General features: G+C 42.2%; 1 protein-coding gene across 1 annotated transcript in view; it reads right to left on the minus strand.

Moving 5' to 3' along the window:
- Nucleotides 1-20,266, minus strand: part of SLC7A11 (solute carrier family 7 member 11) — a 60,967-nt gene extending 40,701 nt beyond the window's left edge. The window contains exons 1-5 of the mRNA XM_054392455.1: nt 19,990-20,266; nt 16,894-17,020; nt 11,708-11,823; nt 4,286-4,411; nt 2,242-2,341 (exon numbers count right to left, since the gene is read on the minus strand). Coding sequence (XP_054248430.1) covers nt 2,242-2,341; nt 4,286-4,411; nt 11,708-11,823; nt 16,894-17,020; nt 19,990-20,266 — 746 coding nt within the window. The remainder of the gene's footprint in view (nt 1-2,241; nt 2,342-4,285; nt 4,412-11,707; nt 11,824-16,893; nt 17,021-19,989) is intronic.
- Between the last annotated feature and the right edge of the window lie 1,839 nt (nt 20,267-22,105).

Genomic DNA, 22,105 nt, shown 5'->3' on the forward strand with positions numbered 1-22,105 from the left:
TAAGGATGGTGGAATACTGGAATAGGTTGCCCAGAAAGGTGATGGAGGCCCCAATCCTGGTTCAGGGTCAAGGCTTGATGGGATGCTGAGCAACCTGATCTAGCTGAAGTTATCCCTGGCCTCTAAAGGAAGCTTCCAACCCAACACATTCTATGATTCCTTCTGGTCTTAGTCCTCCTTTTAGATAGAAATAATTTGACAATAATTTGATAATTTTGATTCAAAAACATACTTCCTTGAATTCTTTTCTCTACTTGCCCTTTCTCACCCAGCATCTTTTATATATATATATATATATATATATATATATATATATATATATATATATAATATATACCAAATAGTCTACACTAGCTCTTTTGCAGGGTGAACCCACACATGTAAGAGATACTACTCTTGTTTTGTTCTTTAAAGCTGCATCTTTATGAGTCAATAGTCTCATAGGCTACGCATAAAATTCTGCATGCATCCTAGGATACAACATCAACACTTGGAACACTCCTTCACATTCAGCTTATTGGATTGATTTAGCCCATGAAACTGATAGTGCAAAGGTATTGACACTCCACTTAATGGTCTGCTCTTCTGTGCTCTGAGGCAATCAATTTGAACTGGTGACAAAGACAAATAGGCAGCTGAGAAGAACCACCAGCCAGATTAGGTCTTTTCCTGATGATTTCATTTATAAGTGGCAAATAAGGACCTTGAAATAACAGTTAGAAGGTGTAAAGGAAAAACAGAGAGGGTTTTTACTGTAGGGGTGTGGAATTTTAGGTGGGAAATGGAAAAAATGGGGGAAAGGCAACAGATAACAGCATTTTTGATGCAACGCTTCACAGTAAACATTCTTCTTTGGTGATGAAAAATATCAAGAGCCTTTAAAATTGCCTTCATGTAAAACCATACAATTAGGTTATTTTAAAAGGGAGAAACCATCACATATTTGGATGTGAGAGACAGAGGCAGTTCTGTGAAAGAGAGGGAAGTCAGAGACTGCCTGAATAATGTGTCCAGTTTCTTTGAGACTTCAAAATGCCAGGCTCTTTTCTTATATATCTATCACAGATAAAGGCCTTGAACTCTCTTGGGTTTCCCACACCACCATTTCATATAAAAGTTCTGTTCAGTACTTCAGTGTTCATGTTTATAATGCTCCTGCAACCAGGGAGTTACAGGCAGGCAGAGAACTCAACTGCTTGGCCTATTGTCCCTCTGAATTAAATAAATAAAATCCTTATCTCTCAGCCCTCGCCTTTTGTGCGAGGTAAAGAACTTGGCTGTCCGTGAGGCTATGGAAAGGAATGGGAAGACCTGCAGACAAAGCTACCTCAAAATAAGCCCACTCTGTGCATAGTAGTCTTTTTTTCTCCCCCCAACACTGCTGCTGCAAAAGCACGCTGGCACTGTGCAACAGGGAGCCCGTGCTAAGCATGAATCAATTGTGAGGCAGATTTGAAGAGTGGCAACACTTTTCAAACCAGCTGCTCCTTGCACTTTGGTGGGGGAGCAGGGAAGGACTTGAAAGCAGGCTCTGAGCAGGATACTGGAAGGCAGCTTCTCTTATCTTTGCTCACAGTCGATAGCATTTGACTTCTGTGGAAGCCAGTTGCATTTCTTGTTAGGTGGGGTCCAATTCTTTCAGTGCAAGAGGCCTAAGCTTTTATCTTGCTTTGTGGTCTACACGATGTTGATGTGATTAGCTTCTTATTCTACAAAGACTGCTTTTACAAAGGGAAGGCTGACTTCCACACAACTTTATAACAAGTCATAGATTTGTTGTTCATGCCACCTCCTGACTTGTTCAACAGAAATTAAAGCTTCATTATCCCTTTTATCAAAATACTTAATGAAAAACTAGGAACATTTCTTTCTTGTTTCTAGCCTTAAGAGCAGAAATAAAAGCCTGGGATTTTTTTTTGTTTTTGTTTGTTTGTTTTGTTGGTTTTTTTGTTTGTTTGTTTTGTTTTGTTTTTTTGCTTGGTTGTTTTTTTTTTAGTGTTTAGTGTGTTTACCTATTGTACACTGGAGAAGGAAAACCCTTTGCACAGCTGCTTGCAGAGTAACTGCTGAGTACATGCAACACTGTTGAGTTCTACTCTTTTACTACATGATGTAGTTTGGAAAAAAAAAATTCTTGCTAATTTCTTCATAAAAATAAAAATCTGTGTTGGAACATAGTAGTTTTGTGTTTGTTTTGGTTTGGTTTTTCAGGACTAATACTTAAAGGGTTCAACAACTTACCAGCCTGAATAGGCATACATTCCTGAATAGAAAGCAAGTGGTAATCCCATAACACTGGCATCATTCCCTGCAAAGGCATTTTTAAAGTGCTGTGTTTCTCCTGCAACATCAACAAAAGCAACAGTGAAAAATAAGCTCTTTGGTCATCTACTACCTTAAAACAAATAAATATATCGCACCATGGAACATTTAATCACCCAACAGTTCACTGACTTCACGTTCTGCCCTTGACCTTAATTTCTGACCCAGCCCTTGCAGCTGTAATCTGCCAGCAATTGCGAAAGGTTTCATGGTGTCCCTAGTCATGCAGTGGCAGAATTTGACCTATTCAGGTTTTTTTTCAAAGCTTTCTGAGCTTGATGACACTCATGGAACTGTCATCTCCTGCAGTGACTTACATCAACATGAAAGAGCAGAATGAGCTCTGTAGTTTTTGCTGTGGAAAATTTCACTTGTTTAACATTTTAATCAAAAGGAACACTGCTGGCATTTCACTCACAAGCAGCAGCCTTAAGGTCAAGGAACCCAGTATCTTAAACATTCTACCACAGAAAAATTTAGTAACTCCCTGCCACAGTGCTGTATTACCCTTACACTGAGTAAGAATTACACAGCTATAAATGCAAGCATCTAGGAATCATAGTATGCTCTTATTCATTTACAAGTTGTTTCATGGTGTGCAAGACCTCCCTACAATACCCCAAATTTCCTGAGTAGCAATGATTCTGCACAGAAAGAGCAGGAAGAAGCAGAATTCATTCAGACTTAAAGTAGCAATGGGTAAAATCTGTCATCCTTTACATAGTTTTCACTGAACTCTCAATCAAAATTTCCTCTGAAACAGAGTCCTTTTACGTAAGAGAAAAGCTGTGGGTAGAGGAAGGTTCCGGTGGGGATCAAGGACCTTATCTGACATACTAAAGGGCAGCAAACTCCATCCAAACCTGGTTCTGGCCAGCTCCAAAGGTCTAAGAAAAATGGGGCAGATGAGACCAGAAAGAAATTTTGGACATGAAGTGAGGTGACGGAAGAGGTATTGCAATTACCAGAAAGGAAGTGAAAAACATGAAAACAGAAGTAGTGAATCAGCAGAGTGCTATACAGGAAAACTTTTATTTCAGAGTCCATTGCTAACCACAGAGAGCTGCTTGTCCCTGAGAAACTGAGCTCACCAGAGAGCCCAACACTTGTGCTGCTGACTCAGACAGGAGGCTTTGTAAAGCATCATAAAAGAGCATCCCCAGGGACAGAGCAAACAACTGTGATAATTTGTGTTAGATAAAATCTGCCACCGATTCATTATGAAGAGCTCCCTGTTCTGACCCTCTGTGCTGCATGGCTGCTGGTTACTTTGTGTAGTTATTGTCTGGGGCTGTTGTAAAGAGAGGGAGCTGGGGCTTGTCAGCCCTCACACCCACTGCTGATAGGGCTCAGGTATCTGTATGCTTTAGGTGTTTTCCTTGAAAGCAAAGCATGAGCATTCGCTACTTGCAGGCAGGAAGCTCGTGAAAGCAACAGCTGACTATAGTTTCTCTTGCCAGTACAGCACCTTTAACTTCACAAAGTGGCAGAAGAGCATCCATAATATTTTCTTTCACATATTCCCCAATTCTGAGCCCACTTTGCCACCACATACCCTGTGTACCAAACAGGACTAGGCATTAGCCCAGTCAAAGGAGACATATTCTGCCTGGACTGGGCATGTGCTTTCAGGAGGGTATGCTCACCTGTCCCTAAACTCCATCCAGTCCCTTTTACAAAGTTCATGGTAAAGGCAAAGTACAGAGAGGAGCAATTGTGTTGCTCATTTGCAAACCAAGTCTGATCTGAAAAGACTCATTGGCATGCTGAAAGAAATACCAGTTCATCCCAGTGTAGTTCCACTGCTAATCAATTACATGAGAGTACAGGGCTTGAGTTAAGCAAGCACAGACTAATTAAGAGATTTTGCCACTATAAGCATTATTTGGTAGAGGCAGGTGGAGAAAGACTGGGGAGGGTAAAGATAAAAGCACTTTAAAAGCATTTACTTTTCATTTCATACCTTTAATTAGCTGGATAACTCCAGGGACTATAATTATCAGAATTGCTACAAGCTTGCAAAAGGTAAGGAAAATCTGAATGCGGGCACTCCAGCTGACACTCGTGCTGTTCAGGACCATCACCAGTGCTGCAAGGGGGAAAAGAAAAGTCAGAAAGGAACACTCAAATTACCACAAAAAAAAAAACAAACCCTCTTTGCCAGCAGAGAGGCTACATATACAATAGATCCTGATACATCGAAGGAAATACACCCCAATAACCTTCCCCAGCTCACACTTCTCACATTCCTCTTCCATATGCTGCATGAAAGGCTGAAGCTGAGCCACTCAATCCCACCCACTGTGCAGCCCATCCATCTTTTTGTTCTCTGCCTGGCTCTCTCCACACCAAATTACAGCTTTGTTTAACCAGAACTGTTAGCTCTTGGTAGATGACTGGCTGGTAGGGCCTTGCCTTGGATGAAAGAAGTTAATTGTCCCATTCCTGCCATTCCAGATTTCTGCATCACTGCTGGTTTGAGTAGAGATCGAGTAGAGATTTGCATTCCCATAAAACAATAACAAGTTAATAATCACATTAAATTCTTTGATTCCAATTTAAGCCCTCCAGAAATGTATCACTCATTATGTTATTTACCTCACTTCTCTCTCCCAGTCTTTTTCCCCCCTTATTGCTGTACCACCAGAGATACAGGAACACCAGAGTGCTTGTCCACACTGGGAATTTGGGAAGAAAAAAAGACATTTCGTTTTTCAAAACTAAAGCCCAGGTCTGTGCCTCACCAACATATAGAGAGATAAGTGAGAAGGTTGGTTGTTTTGGGGTTTTTTATGTCCTTTCTGCTCAGCTCACATCTCATTCTGCTTCAGGAAGGGTATCTTCTGGCCTTTACTAAAGCACTGACTGACAGGAGAGTGGGAGGTCTTACAGTTTGGCTGCCAGTTTTTCTAGCCTATTTAAGCAACTACCCTGATAAAATAAAATCAAAATAGGAGTTTAAATAAATAAATAAATAAATAACATAACATAAAAACAAAGCCACAGATAAACCAGCCAACCAAGCAAACCAGAAACAACAGAAAAACCCAAAAACCAAATCAAACAACCACAAGCAGAAGAACCAAACAACAACAAAGAAGGAAAGAAAACAAACAAGCCTAAAACAAAAACAAACAAACAAAACCCCAAACCAACCACAAAAATGTGGCTCTGAGCAATCTGGTTTAGCGTGAGGTGTCCCTGCCCATGGCAGGGGAGTTGGAACTAGGTGATCCTTGAGGTCCCTTCCAACCCTAATAATTCTATGATTCAATGTAAAGAATGGCAAATGTGAATCATTTCACTAGATGAGAAGTCCCTTTTCCTCTCTGCTGCAGGGAAAGGCAAATGCTAACTCCTCTTTCCTGCTAATTCATTAGCTCTTCCTCACAGTCCTCCAGTATTTCAAATTCTCTGAAGGGCTCCAGGTTGTCTCTACCATCAGCCATATCACACATCTTGGGACATATAAAAAAATCACGAGTTGCTATCTCCTGCCAGAGTCTGGAAGCTAGTTTGCATGAGATAGCATTGTGAATCTGGCATGGCACAAGCTTGCTGGCAGCAAAAGCCACTGATCGATCCCAAGTTCTTTACACAGATTGTGTTCACTGGCAAGGCCAAAAAATTATATCATAAAACAATTCTTCTCAGTTTAATCCAAAAGTGGCTTTCGTTTCATGGAAAAAGGAGAAAATTCTAAGTAATCTGAATTTCCAGGTATTTTTAACAAAATAAAAATTTCAGGAGGAAAAAAAAAAGATGAATTTTAAAAAAAAGTATTTTCTGGAATTTTTATTTGGAAAAGAGAGAACCCCACTCTCAAATGATTGGTTTAACAATGCAGAAACTCACTTAATGTTAATTTTTCACCCAAAAAAAAAAAAAGTCTAGAAAAGTCTAGAAATTTTTCCATATTTCAGAACTGAGGGATTATTTCCCAAGAAATCACTTGGACTTCTGCAAAGTGTCACTTGAGATCCACATACTTATTTTTGCTATCTATGGATACCTATGCTTGGCAGAAAATCCCAGGGGCCTGATTCATTCCTCTGCTACCCCAATACTACCCTGACATAGTTTTACTCATTTAAATCTTTAAAGATCCCTTTAGGTTGCTGCTGAAGATCAGCACTAATTGAGGCTCCCCCTCTTTTCCTAGGGCTTGATTACCAGGGAAGTTAAGAACTGTCATTTAAGGAACATATAGTTAAAATATTCATTTGACCAACAGCATTAAGTTATGAAGAAAACCCAGTGCTTGTTTATTCCAGACATCCAAGAAATTTCAGGATATTGGGGGTTTTTTGCAGGAGATGAAGCCCAGGCAGAAACCAGGCCACAAAAAAAAAATGTCAAGGAAGAATTTTATGTCTAAGCAAAGTATCTGGAATTTGACATCCAGCTTGTTCAGAGTTCAAGCTGACTGCAGCAATCTGTCTGTTACTTTACACAGGTCAGAACAGGTAACATGAGCATCCTCCCTGCAGACAACTCTCCTCCAGGTGTTCTAATGATTGGTTTCACCTTCCTGATATATGTATGAGAATGTCACTGAACAGCAAACCAGTCCAAACGCTAACATCAGCTCACATGGAAACTCATCCCCTTTCCTTGCTGGCCAGACAGATACAATTACAAGCCCCAGATCTGTATAAGAGCTACACTGGCTTGAAAGAATAAAAGAAAAAAAAAAAAAGGCAAGATAGTATTTTCATGAGGACAACCTGCTTGTGAGCAGGATGTGGCAAAACCTTCTCCACCCCCAACTGTGAGTTCAAGCCAGCCAAACATTTCATCTGAGGCCTCCAAACTCTTTCAGAGTTGGACAACTGCACAAATATAGTAGTCTAGGTTGCAGGGCTGAGACTTCAGTTGTTAGAAGATTTGAGACCAGTCTGGTGGTTTGAGGCTTTTTTTTTAATTCTATTTGATGGATTTGCATTAAGTCAGTTTCATTGGACTTAGGCTATAAATAGGCTATAAAAATTTACAGTCTCATATGATTCAGTCTTAGCAGTTCTATGTGACTAACAGACATAGTGGGATGTGGGGCTTGCACTGCTCTCACATAGCAGCACCATACTGGTTGTGTTAACAACTGGAGAGTGAAAGGCAACAGAGGAGTCATGAAGAAAACTACTAAAGAGCAGGAAAAGAATATGACACCTGTGCCAGGGTCCAAGAAGGAAAGGATATCTTGAAGCTAGAATCATTATTCAGTAACTCTCTTCTATGAATGGAGATACTTCAAGAAACTGATTTCTGATGCCTTGATACAGCTCAGAAAGAAGCAGCAATGCCCCAAACAAAAGAACAGTGAAAGGAGGACTCCTTTTTAACTTTGCTAACTAAAAGCCAAGCACCTAGCCCAGTTGCAGCCTCAAGGAAGAGACACTTACCTCCTAAGGATGACTAATAACAACTCTTTAAGATACCTAACTCATGAGATGAGTTGCCTTCAGTAAATGTCTCTTCCCCTTTTTCTCCACTAACCCTGTTGGGAGCATAGACAAATACCTTAAACTGAACACCTAACTAAAAGTGAGATGAATCCTAACTGGGGGGAGTGTGGAACGAGACCAAAATGGGGTTCATGAACAACCCAACACAATGGTAACACCAATCAGATTGCTTGTCAGGCTTTCCTTCACACAGCCACAGCTACAGGTGGATGAGGAAATCTAATGGGAGAAGCAGCAGCAAACATTACATCCTGGCTTACTTTTCCTCAGCAGGAAACCAAGGAAACTGCCCTCCCTTAACTTGTCAGGCTTTTAGGGTCAGGGCATTCACACAAAGCAAAAAAATACCCTCAACTTGCAGATTCTAATGAGTCAATTAAAACAAAGTCACAGGAGGCACAAAAGCACCCATCAGAGCAGTTTTTGCTGCCACTGCAAGCCAAGAGATGTCTTAATTCGAAGTGCTTGTATGAAAATAGTCAGTGGTAAGGAGCAACATCTGTAACATCTGCTATGATGGGGGAAAGAAAAAATGAAAAGGACCTTACCACAGACTCACATACACACCAAGCATACCACTAAAGCTTTGGGCTTGAGTATTTGCCAGCAAAGCACTGACAGATCTGTTCTGTTGATCTTGGTTTTCAGGGATAGGATTGTCTCTAACAGCAACGTTGTGATTTGGACTTTTTGGTTGGTTATTTTTATTTAAAATTCCATATGGTGGAACAGAAAATTTGCTTTGACAGATTGCTCAGAATCCCTCAGGACAGCTGTGATTTGGAGGGGAATTTTGTGCCCAGCACATGGTTTCTTCCTGTAGACACTAAACCAAGAATTAGGGGTTTTTTAAAGGTCACCACCTTCAGTAGCTCCACTTTAGCTCTCATCTCTGCAGCACAGTTGTTCCTTTTTCACTACAGAGGCAGTAAGGTGGAATGGTGGGGAGTAGAATGGGCTGCAGCCCCTCTAGGAGAAGCATTTGTTTTCAGCTGGTAGAGGAGCAAGAGTGTTTTCAGTTCCCCATTATGACTCTGGTTGTATCCATCTCAGGCTTTTGTTAATAGGCTTAAATCGAAGAAAGGTTTAGGTGGGAAAAAAAAAAATTAGAAAAGCCATCTTGTGACAAGGATAGGGGAAAAAATGGGCTACAATAGCAGGTGAGGCTTTGGAAACTCTCACTGGAGGTGTTAAGTACAATTTAGACAAACATCTGCAAGAAATTGTTTAGATACACTGATGGTGTTTTAGGGCAGGGGATGACCTAAAGAGTTTTCAATATCTCTTCCTACCCTTTCTACTATGATCAGAAAGAATGAGGTGAAAGTACAGGACAAAGTCTCAGTCAAGGACAGAGTTGAATGGTGCTTCCCACCACTTTCCCCCAGTGCAGTACAGAGACCCAGTGAGCACTCTGTTACCAGGCACAGGAGGGAGAAAGCACCAAGAGTGGGTAAGACAGAAGTCTTTCTGATTCACTTAAAATTTTGACTGGAAGCAAACACTACCTTTGACACCATTAAATTGGATTATAAGATCATCAGGGCTCCAGTGTGTCTGTTCAGCTCAACACACTTTAATCTTACCTACCACTGCCTACACACACAGTACAAAACATTCAGAACAATTAGCACCACAACAGCTAATTCTTACCATGCAAGGAGGAGAGGAAATGGATTCAAGTTGCACCAAGGGAGGTTTAGATTGGATATTAGAAGAAAATTCTTCACTGAAAGAGTTATTAAACACTGGAATAGGCTGCCCAGGGAGGTGGTTGAATCCCCATCCCTGGAGGCGTTCAAAAGACACAGAGATGTGTTGCTAAAGGACATAGAGTTAGAGAATGGTTTGACTCAATGATCTTAAAGGTCTTTTCCAACAAAAATTTTTCCATGATTGTATAATTCTAATAATTACAGTCAGACACTCAGGGATCCTGGAGCTTAAGTGAAATATATAATCCAAAACTGCTACAAATGAAACTTCACTGTAGAGTGTACTGCAAAGAGCAAAGATAAAGCCTCAAGCTGACATGTCACTGTTTTGCTCAGCATCATCCCATTCACCATTACAAACTTTCTACAAGAACCCCTTCTTTTGGTGAAATAACAACTCATGCTGCCTGCTCTGTCCAGACCTGTGCTCACCATAGGAGCAGTCTGCTGTGAACTCCTCTCTCCCTTGAGGCTGTAATTATTTCAGCATAGCTCCACCCACCCCACAACTGTTACTTCTTGGTTTAATTACTTTGTGAAGCCCCAGCTTATCATGCAGAATTTCAATTACATGAAAAGCAATAAAAAACTATTTCACTTGGTTCACTTTTTGAGCTGGAATCAGATGTGCTTAACAAAATACTTTGATGGAGTCTTCACTTAACATTCCTTCTGTCTGAGTGACCTTGAAGTTACTGAACATCTGTTTCACCCCTATCCTGCACTGAAATATTTTAGACAGATGTAGCTATAAAAAAATCATTGACCTCAAAATGCAAGCCCTTAATTCAATTATTCCTATGAAACCTATAGTTTGTGCATAATTGAGTTAGAAGGAAATGTGGTCACATACTGATTTTTTTTAACACACCTGGCAGAAGGAAACTCTTAACAAGAGAGCTCCTACCAAAAAAAAAAAAAAACCCAAAAAAACCCAAAACACCACCAAAATAAACACCCCAAAAACCCCAAAGAGCCACAGTAACCTGGAGACTAGACATTTCAATGTCAATTGAACTTCGCAACCCAAAGAAAGAAAAAAATCTTCTAATCCATTATTGTGCAAAACCAAAGGGAACTCCTGTGTGCCTTTGATCATTTTGCATGCCTTAATTCCTTTTTTCCCAGTCCTTTTTAGGTGCACTGACCAAACTGAAAGGAAAAATCTGTTCCTAATTACTCAGGTCTGCTCTTTACTCTCTTTCCAGCACAGCTGAATGTGAATGTGTGCACAAGGAGCATCATCACCAGACAGAACTGGCAACAACCTCTAGTGCCTAGAAGCACATGGCTCCAGAGCACCATGATTTGTGCCTTCCCAAACTTTCCAGACCTGCCTGGATGCTTTCCTGTGTGACTTGCCCTAGGTAATCCTGCCTTGGGAGGGAGGTTGGATATCTCTGGAGATCCCTTCTAACCTTTACCATTCTGTGAACCTGTGATTTCATTCAGCCTCCCACACCAGGCTAGGCACACTGTGAAGCTCCTGGTGTCAAGGTAGCCTCCTTCCACTAGCAATTATTGTTTTTTGGAGCCCAAAATGTAAAATTAAGAAGAGTAGGAGAAGCTGCTGGTAACAGTCAGGCATTTTCCCCAAGTTGTACACCCTGCTCCCAGCGTGACCAGTTGGGTTCCTGCTTTCTGAACTGCAAATGCCTCAGAAGGTTTTATTGCTATGAAGGATGGAGTGAGACTAAGGAAGATGATCTCATGTTGCCTGTGCTCTACTCAGAAGAACTACATTTCATCATGGCATCATACTTGGCACTCAATTGCCTCCTAAAACAGGGGTAGAGCAAAGCATTTAAAAATCAGGTAATCATTCTTCCGTATCTCTGGTACTGGCTCACCATCTCCTAGGGACTGAAATTGCTTCCACAAAAGTAATGAGAGTCGTGCCATTAATTCAAGCGGCAACAGAACCAGCCTTGGCTATAGATTTTTCTCTGCCATTAATAAAGTCTGCCATTCCTTTTACTACACTGTATGTTCTCAAACACACAAACCCAGACAAAAAAAAAGTCACTCTGATACCCCTGGCGTTGGAGGCACAGTCATTTTGTAATGATTCACACCAAACAACTACCTCTTCAAGATGCAATTACATCAGGTATGGGTGGTTTTGTTTGTTGGTGTTTTTTTTTTTTTTTTCCTCCAAATGACATCATTTTTACCCTTCTCTGCAACCTAAGGTTGGGTACTTACTGATGCCAACAGCTGTAATCAGTTTAATGGCAAGTTCTGGGATTTCGCACTGCATAAAGAAAGGCTCCAAGATGTAACGTCCAAATGCCAACGATATCACTGCTGTGGCAGCAGGGCTGGAGGGAAAACAACAACAAAGTCACAAAATTCATCTGCAATAGATCACATTCTCATGGGATCATTCTGTAAGGGAGCTGAGAACCGTGCTTAATTACAGTGCCTGCTTGTAACTCTGCTGCCATGCACCATGATTTCTGGATGTTGCTGAAAACCATGAGCAGTTCAGCTTTCCTCAGTGGTTCTGCTCCTGACAGCAGCAGCTCTTACAACTGGCGGACAGCAAGTTCTCCGTGGAGTAACAATGTGCTCTTGTGGCCAAAAGAACCACAAGTGCAGGGTCCTGCATCTGGGGAGGAATAACAACAGGCACCAGTACAGGTTAGAGGCTGCCCTGCTGGAAAGTAGCTCTACAGAGAAAGACCTTGGAGTGCTGGTGGACAGCAAGTTCTCCATGGAACAACAATGTGCCCTTGTGGCCAAGAGAGCCAATGGGATCCTGGGATGCATCAAGAAAGGTGTCCTGCAGGGCTAGGGAAGTTCTTCTACCTCTCTGCTCTACCCTGGTGAGACCACACCTGCAATACTGTGTCCAGTTTTGTGCCCCCCAGTTCAAGAGACAGAGACCTGCTGGAGAGAATCCAAGGGAGAGCCACAAGGATGATTTGGGGACTTGAGCATCTCCCCTGGGAAGAGAGACTGAGAGCCCTGGGGCTGTTTAGTCTGGAGAAGAGAAGACTGAGAGGGGATTTGATCAATGTCGACAAATATGTGAGGGGTGGGTGTCAAGTGGAGGGGGCCAGGCTCTTTTGGGTGGTTCCCAGTGATAAGCCAAGGAACAATGGGTTCAAACTAGAAGATAGAAGATTTCACCTCAACATGAGGAGAAACTTCTTTACAGTGAGGGTGACAGAGCCCTGGAGCAGGCTGCTCAGATGGGTTGTGGAGTCTCCTTCTCTGGAGACTTTCAAAACCCACCTGGATGCATTCCTGTGCAGACTCCCCTAAGTGATCCTGCTCTGGCAGGGGGCTTGGGCCTGATGATCTCTTGAGGTCCCTTTCAACCTCTGATATACTGTGAGACTGTGAACTTTAATGTTGTGAGGCAGTCACAGAAAGGAAAGGTATGAACAGAACTCTTCATTCAATCACTTGAAGTGAACATGGCCAGGATTAGATTACATGGGCACAACTCTGAATAAAAGATTGAATTTGAATGGCCAGGTATATCTTAACCCTCAGAGACATAAGCAAATTCATTTCAATGAAGCTAAGAATTCCTCTTTACCAAGTACCCAAAAACCTATCCAAGTTTAGCAAAACCTGAGACAATGCAAAAAAAACCAAACCAAACCAAACACAAACAAAAACCACAAAAATCCACACCCAAAAAACAAACAAAACCACACCCACCAGAAAACCAAAAAGAATGAAAATGGGATTTCCTAAAATGCAAATGGAACTTGTTGTTTTTATTGACTAACAGCTTCCTAGCACTGCAAGTGAAAGCAGAAATCCTGGAAGCAAAGACACCACCTAGCATGAAACAGAGAAATGTGAGGACAGGTAGGCATGTAGTCACTACATTTACAAATCTGAAATGCTCCTCATAGTCACACAGCCTGAGACATGCTGCATGTTTGCCAGAAGCCTTGGCACTGACACATGTTAACAGCAAATTAAACTGCACCTCAGATCAGACACTGTCTGCACCTGAAGAGGTCCAGCGGTCAGTTCATGTTTGGTTTGAGAGGACACTTCACCCTACTTAGGGCAGCTGGTGGCATTTGTGCTTCATCCCACACAATAAGGACAAAAGGTCACACAGTTCTGCCTCAAAGGGGTTTTGAGTTAAACAAGAGCCCATGCAAATTTCTTGTGGAAAAAAAAAAAAATCTGCATCATTTAATAAAATGATGCCAGGATCATTTAATAAAATGAAGACAGGATTTTAAGAAACATGCAGTTGGTAAAAAAATGCTATGGAACAGCACAAAAATTCTGCAGAAAAGTCGTTATTCTCATGGGATCACAGGATGTTAGGGGTTGGAAGGGACCTTTGAAGATCATCAAGTCTAACCCCCCCTGCCAGAGCAGGACCATAGAATCTAGCACAGGGCACACAGGAACACATCCAGATGGGGCTTGAAAGTCTCCAGAGAAGGACACTCCACAACCTCCCTGGGCAGCCTGGTCAAGTGCTCACAGTGAAGTTCCTCCTCATGTTGAGGTGGAACCTCCTGTGCTGTAGATTATATCCATCAAATGATAAAGGAATTTTCCACAAAAGAGTTTTTCCCTTCAAACAAAACCTACTTTCTTAGTGTTATGACTCAACCAAAATGCCACACACTGCACTGGACCAAACTGCAGAGCAGCAAGGAAGAGAAGTTTCTTCCTCACAAAGTTTCTGCATGGACATGCAGGGGCTGCTGCTAGTACATACCCTCCCACACACACACAAGGATTCTTTCTCTCACTGGCCATCTGTTGGCTTTGAAAATTTTACCTTCAGTCAGGGAAATGTCCTCTGCAGTGGATTTGCACAGGCATTTACTGACTTTACCTTGGTGTGGTGTTTCTAATTTACATAAGAAGATAACCTGGCTTCTGGCTTTAAAACACCACAGCCTGCCAAAAGGAGTTTGAAGTGTCCCAGATATCAGATGAAAGATCAGATCTTTGGAGCTTTCCCAGCTGTTTGGGTTTGGGTTGGGTTTTGACCACCTCTTTTCCAGAACTTGGATTTTCCCCTCTCATTTTAAGTAGGATCTTTTTAAGGAGGCAGTGGCTGCTAAAAACATAGCTCCTAAATTATATCTCTACTAAATAGCTGTGCCTCTTGTATTCCCATGTTTGGGGAAAGGTGTTGCTTGGAAGGGTAGCTGATCAGTGGAGGTGGAAGTTGAAGGAATGTGGCATTTTCCTTTTAACTGCAACCCAAAAGACAGGCTGGCAGCCCCCTAACAGTTGTATGTTCAGGCACAGACACAAAGAGCATTGGCAGCTTTCACGGAAGGACAGGGAGCACAAAATTCCACTGGGAAAGGAGTAGCTACCTGTGCCCCAGCATATACCACAGGTGAGTGAGTCACTTGGCAGCACACTCTCACCTAGCCTGTGTTTAGCAACCCTCACAGTGAAGCAGCACAGACAATGCATTGACAGAGACATCTTCATGTCTTTGTGTTTGTGTTTCAATCATGCTATGCAATATACTCACAACGTGACTTCTGGGGAAAAAACAAGTTCCTACTTGTATGGGATGAGGAGCAGCTCAGTGTAAGGCACAGCTAAACAGCAGGTGATGCTGGCACAGTTTAATCAGGATGTGGGCAGAGCTTAAGTGTGTCTTAGGCTGTAAAACAGGGGCTGAAAAGGTATACAAGAGCAGGAAATGTTTATTTGATTGCTGCTGCTGCACCAGCCTGTGGGTGTGATGATCCTGCAGTCTTTCAGAAATAAAAACAGCTTGGATGAGAAGTGCTTGTGCAACTTCGTCTACTGAAAAAAACCCAAAACAAAACAAAAAAAGATACATACTAGGTCTCAAATTCTTTGATAGCAGCAGCCAATTAGTTTACCAGTTCAGGAGTCACATATAAAACTCTAGGCAGAATTTTGGCAGCACTGCTCTGATCACCACAAGTTATAACAAGTACACCTCCCTTGCTGCCTCTCACATTGGATGATTAAAGAATCCACTGATGCTCCTTGCCATGCTAGGTGATTATTTTCTGGGTGTGGGGCAGATGCTGATGACTAAGAGGGCTTTTATGACGCTCCTGGAACACTGTCATATGTAAAAATACAATAATTTTGCAAGGAGAGGAATGTACAAAGCCTGGTTTATTGTGGGTGTTTGTCTAGGTCAGTAAGGGCCCACTGCCTAGTAAGGTGCAGTTTAAGAGGGCGATTTCTAACACTGCTCTCTGGTTGATTCTGTGATGTGCAATAATTTAGCTATGTTCACAACATGGTGCTTCTCACACTGAAAATACAAGTCTGTTTCCTCTGCCTGGTTTCCCTTTCTTTGGCAAAAAGCTAACAGTTAAGACATCTGCTCTTTCACCACGTCTGACAGCAATTCTGCGCTTAATTCAAAGGTGGGGAGGAGGTACACAACGATTTCCACAGGAAACGAGATAAAGATTTATGGATTCATTATGACTCAGCACTGTCAGTGTTTTTACACTCAATGGTCTATGCTAGAACTTGCCACCATTATGTAAACATGGCTCTGATTGGAAATGAGGCTTGTGACTAATTTGCTGATTGTGGAAGAGAGGAGAAAGGAGTGCTAGCTAGCCTGAGGCAGGAATGCAGCATTCCCCAAGTCACTCTGCAAAAGTGGGTTGCCCTGTTCTACACCTAGCAAGCTCCCCAGCCTCAGCAATGTTGTAGAAAACAACCAGTTAAGAATTCAGAGTCGTATGAATATTTCTTTGATGTGGTTTGATGATTCATCATATTGTGATTCTCCTGCACGAATCACAGGCTTACACACCAAACCACTACTTCAGACATTTTTGATATCTAAGTACACAATGTTTATTTTCTGGGGCCAGTTAATGCTTTTTGTAGTAATCAAGAGTTAAGTTCTCCAACACCCTATATAAAACAAACGGGGAGCTGAAATGACCTATAAAGAACACAATGCCATCATCTCTAGAAACTACTGGGCAACAGCTTCACCAGGAGTTATTCCTGTATCCACAGATAACAGCAGCCACTCCAACTGCATGTCAAGGCTGAGGTAATATAAAGGTGACTTTCCTTTTCCATTATAGGCACAGGTATTACCATTATTAGTGACATTAATGGAGAATAGTAAGCTAGCAAAATTAAACCAAATAGCTGAATTTATGTGAGAGTTTCCTTAGAATCACTTTTCCCCCCCATACATGCCCATATGTCTTCTTGAATGTTGCAGCGACAGGCAAAATAGCATTTTAAATTCTCTGAAGCAACCATGCTAAAAGAATTCAGCTCATTGATCAAGATATAGTTTTGTTGTTTGTGGTTTTTTTTTTTTTTTTTTGCTCATCATGTATTGGAGATTTTTCCTTAATGACTGCAAAGTGTAATGCTATCAGAAACAAAACACTGAGAAGCCACAATCCACTTACCGAATGATGAGTAATTCAACCCAGACTCTCACAAAGGCAGGTAATGGGCCAAAGGCCTCCAGGATATAGGTGTAGTGACCACCAGATTTCTTGATGCATGTTCCTAGTTCAGCGTAGCAGAGGGCACCTGTGAGAATTAAACTGTGGCAATCAGAAGAGATATCCAGAAGTACCTTTCAATGCCTTTATAAGCTAACCACTGGAGCTGTCGTCGTATGACAACTACTTTTGATATATGTTAATCATTTTCTGCAAGCAGTTTTGTAGATTTTAATTCATTCGGCTAGACTTGTAGTTAACCAACCTGTACAAAAAAAAAAGCCCTTACATCTGTATGGGAAGGCACTGAACAAGCTGTTTGCTGTCAACATGTTTCATTACTCATCTGAGTCTTGTGAGGAGGGACAACACAATGCTGTGTCACGCCAGCTACCCTGGCTTCCCAGCCAGCCTGGATGCACTGCTGAGTGAAAGCTTTCTGTCACATTTATTTCTTATCAAGTGATGATCAGCTCCTTCCAGCCTTAGAGGTGCCTGGCTCAGCCTCTGAAGAAAAGCCCAAAACCTGTATCACCTCTCCTCAGCCATGGGGTCAAAAGTCAGAAGCAGGAACTGCAGATGAGGAATTTCCCTCAGCAGTATCTTACATATAAAAGTCAGGGAATGGTTTAGCGCTGGTTTTTCAATGACCCTCTTAGCCCTGGTTTTTCAACAATCCTCTTGCCCTGGCTTTTCAACAACCCTCTTGGCCCTGGCTTTTCAACACAGGTGTAGTGTTGTGTGCACTGCTAATGCAGTGAAAGCTCAATTCATTTCTGCACAGCCTTAAATACAGATCATTTCACATTTTCACGGCACAAGGCTCATCATTTTCCCTGACTGAGATAAACCCCAAATCTTCATCACACTGCTGCATCAGTTCATGCAGAAGTGGGTCAGGCCCTGCTGAAGCAAGTGCTAGTGGCATTCTCAGCAAAAAGCAGCTCTTACAGAGCTGCCTGAGGCTGAGGCTGCCAAAATGCATGGCCTCTGCCATTACAGAGCAGGCAATAGCACAGTGCAACTATGAGGACCTGCATGAAACCTTCTACACCCATGTTCTATCTGCTGCTGTTGCTTCACAAGCCATCACCCAGTCACACTGTCAGTGGATTCTCAGCTTCATGGGTGGACTGCAGAAATAGAAACATGTACCACATCTAATAAATGCAGGTAGGTCTTTTAGAAGAGCCTGAGAAGCCAGACTGAAATAGTAATAAAGTTTGTGAATGCTGCATCACGTAGAGTTACGACCAGCAACATCTACAAATTCCTTTCAGCTCCGGTCCTTGCAGCCCATAATTATCAGAACCACATAACATGTGCAAGCCCATTAAAGTTGTACCTCGTTATGACAAACTCCATCCTTCTTCACATGCTTTGCTTGAGGCTTTGCAAAAGTATAGCAGCTTGTATCTACTATCCCTCACTTTACCTGGGCATGTACTTAAAGGAATTCTTACAGTCACACTGAAAAAAAACCAAAAAACCCTGAACACAAACTATTGATGGATTTTCTTAAACTATTGATGGGTTTTCTTCTGCCAGCCCCTTCTGCTGAGGTTCAGGATGAAATTAAATTGTGTTTTGATACATGTTACACACGGCTTCAGCAAGACCTTGAGTGAACTTTGCATGTGATTTTGCTGTAATTAAGTCACACAGGGAATGAAAATAATCATAGCAGGTCCATTCAGAGAGATATCATCTTTTTCTGGGCCATATTACATACTTCTTCATAAACTGAGATCTGAAAAATGACCTAGAAATCCTATCTAATGAGCCAGATTTTAATTATTTTCATGCAGACTTCGCTACACAGCCAGAAAACTACTACATTTAAAGTTAAAAATCCGAATTGCTATGCTTTAGAAAAAAAATTTGGTTTCATTAAATGTAAAGACCAAGATCTTCTGACAGGGTTACAGACTGTGTCTTTCTTTATAGGGCACTTTTGATTAGAGGCAGGACTTCCAGGTTTGTACAAGAGATTATGCTGCACACTGTACCAAGGCATTTAACATCTGACCAAAACGGATCCTAACTTGCCTGTGCTGCCTGTTTCGCTTGGGTGGGCTCAGTCCGCAAACAGTTTGTGTTTCTTTTAAGCTCAGAGCCAATTTACACAGGGTGACATTTGCATGTTCCACCTATTAAGCAGACACGTGTTTGTCCTCTTTCCCTCCTGCCAGAAAACAAGTCACTTCTGGTTTAAATCAAGCCAATATTTCATGTTAGCTCTTCAGCTTCTATGAGATTAACTCATTAAGGAGGTCAGTGGGCCCTCTGTCCTGCAGAGGCCAGGCTGGGGTTCTCCAGTCTGAATTGGGGCTTTGTGCGCAGAAAAAAAATAAACTGGCACTCTCCAGAATTCAGTACTCTTCAAAATACACAAAATGAGTAAAAACTGTCACAATAGGCATGCCAGCAATGAAACCTGCATTACAAATTTGCTTCCATCACATAGTTTTTTTGCAGTTCAATCTTCTAAAGCAACATTATGAGCAAGGAACAAAGTAAAGAGCAGTAACACGAACAGGAAGACGGTTTATTTGTATTATTATTTTTCTCCCTTTCATGCCAATACAGCTTATGTCCAGTGGGAATTATTCCTCTCAGACCTTGCTCTAGCCTCTAGGGAACTAGGTCAAGCTGTCTGAACATTTTGATGGTGTTTGAGTGGACTGACCAGCACCTCAAGTTGCCAGGGGCCTTGCAAGCAAACCTTGAACTGCTTCTTACAGCCAGAAGAAAAGCCTTTTACATACAGCACACCATACACCATAAAATGGACAGCTGCTTTTCCTGATTGTTTCAGGGAGCCATAAGAAACAATAATTCATGCTTCCAATCCTCACAGAGCAGGCTCTGGGGACACAGGGATTGCAAACATCTGTGCCCTCCACGCAACCTATCACGCAGAGCAAAACTTCTGTAGCCCTATTGGTCCTCAAGCTCCACACTCTGCCTTGCTATCCAATAGCAAAATCAGACAAATAACAGCAATAATCCACTGGCCACCCCTCTGGACCAATTAGAAACTCTTAAGGGACTTACCAAAGAGCGAGAGGATACCACACACTGTCCAGACAGTCAAGGACATGCCCACACTGCCTGTGTTCTTCAGAATGCCTTTGGGAGAGATGAAGATGCCAGCTCCAATGATAGTGCCAATTATGATGGATATCCCCCTCAAAAGTGTCACTTTCTTCTTCAGCACAACTTTTCCCTCCTGGGCTGGCTGTCCGCTGTCCATAGAGGGCAACCTGCCATTAGCTTGCCCCTGCAAGTAGCTTCCATTAGAGACCGTGGTTACAGCAGCTTTCCTGAGCATGCTACAGTGCCACCAGCACACCACCGGCAAGCACAGGCAAAAAAAAAAAAAAAAGAAAAAAAAAAGTTTGCAGCAGAAACTCAAGGATTTTCTTTCTTTTTTTTTCTTTTTTTTTATTTCCACCCTCTCCCCTCCCCCCCCTCCTCTGTGTCACCAACTATTTGTCTCCTGCTTTCTTATCTTTCCAGCTGTTCCTACACACAGGTAGCAAGCTCCTGAAACGTATCTGGGGCTTCACTGTGATGTGAGCCCAGCTCAGGAGCACACCTGCGCTTTCACACTGCCAGCTGGTACTGCCCTAGCTTTGGAAACCAGCTCAGCTTCCGCGTGGACTTGTATTTAAGCTCTTGTCATACCAAGTTACTCCAGCTGAATGATGATGCAAATTCTCCAGGTTTGCATCAGCCATTTGAGAAACCTCTGGTATTACTCAGCACTTCTTTTTTTTTTTTTTTCTTCCCCCTCCTTTTTTTTTTTTTTTTCCTCCTTTGTTTTTAACAGTAGGGGCATGTTGCACAACCGACCTGAGGGTGGTAGGAAGAACAAAGCCCAGCCAATCAACCTAAGCACATCATCCTTGACACCCCTGAGACACACTCCCAAATTTTTTTAAAGCGACTCAGAGCCAGAAACAAAAGCCTGCCTGAACACAAAGCTCCTCAGAGAGCAAGGGGGAAAGAAATCAAACAGGATACGTCATCCCTGGGTCTAATCCAATTTCTTTCTCCACTAACTCCTCTTAACGAAAGTGAAGTTTCCGAGGCTTAACTTCTTGTGTTGCAGCTGATCAGCCTCTTTCATGCCTATGTTACTTTCCTGGAAGTCTCTACAGGGACCTATAGGATACATACAGCCCCCTTGTCACCCCGAGTTGCCTAGCAACTCACCCAAATCAGCCTAAGGAAAACCCCGGGGTTGTTTCCACGGCACAGTCTTTCCCACACATGCAGCGTGTTTTCTGGGATGTTGGTAAGCAATGTGCCAACCACACTTCCCCTTAAAACCTGCTGCTAAGATTTGCAGCCACCTCGTGTGCAGGAGGAGGACAGCACCCCAGAGCACGGGATCTCCAGTGACTCAGGAATCAGAAAGAGGGGGTTGTGCTTTCTGCGGAGCTCCTCTGACCAGATAAAGAGGTGATCAGATGCATAAATACTTTTGCTTCACAACCTGACCATTCAAATTCGAACCTGAGAAATTAAACGGCTAAAAAGAGAAGCGTTCTCCTAAAACAGAGCACAAATCAAAAGCCTTCAAGCACTTGTAACCTAATTGAGGGGCAGCCTGTGCAACAGATGCCGAAGGGGGAAAGTCCTTCCTAGCATAACTATTGCAGCTGCTCGTGGCTTCAGATTAGATCAGTGCAAAGAGAAATGATGACTGCAGTTACTGCTCTTACACTTACTGCTTAATTAGAACCTAGGATTGAAGGGGTGAAAAGATAAAAGGTAACACATTTTATCATTTGAAAAGGAATGACTGAGCTCAGAGCACTGTTGAGCTTTCAAATTTATGTGAGAAAGAGGAGATCCTGGAGTATTAGCACATGGTGGCTGCAAACCTTCAGTGTTTTTAAAGCCTCATCTTTGCAGTTATAATTCACCTATAATAATTTGCACTGAGATAAAAGGTATGAAAACAGCTTATCTGCTTTAAATGCACACAGGCAAAATCCAAGGTGATTGCAGCTTTTGACTACAGGCTGGTAGTGTTTGCCTAATTTCTGAAGACATCCTACTTTTCCCTCCATCTTCTTCCTCACTTCTCCGCACAGCTCACACTCCTGTTGCCACTGCACCTTGTGCCCAGCCTTTCAGGGAAGTGACTTCCCCCTCCAGT

This window comes from Indicator indicator, chromosome 25 (assembly GCF_027791375.1).
Source record: "Indicator indicator isolate 239-I01 chromosome 25, UM_Iind_1.1, whole genome shotgun sequence".
NCBI classification, from domain to species: domain Eukaryota; kingdom Metazoa; phylum Chordata; class Aves; order Piciformes; family Indicatoridae; genus Indicator; species Indicator indicator.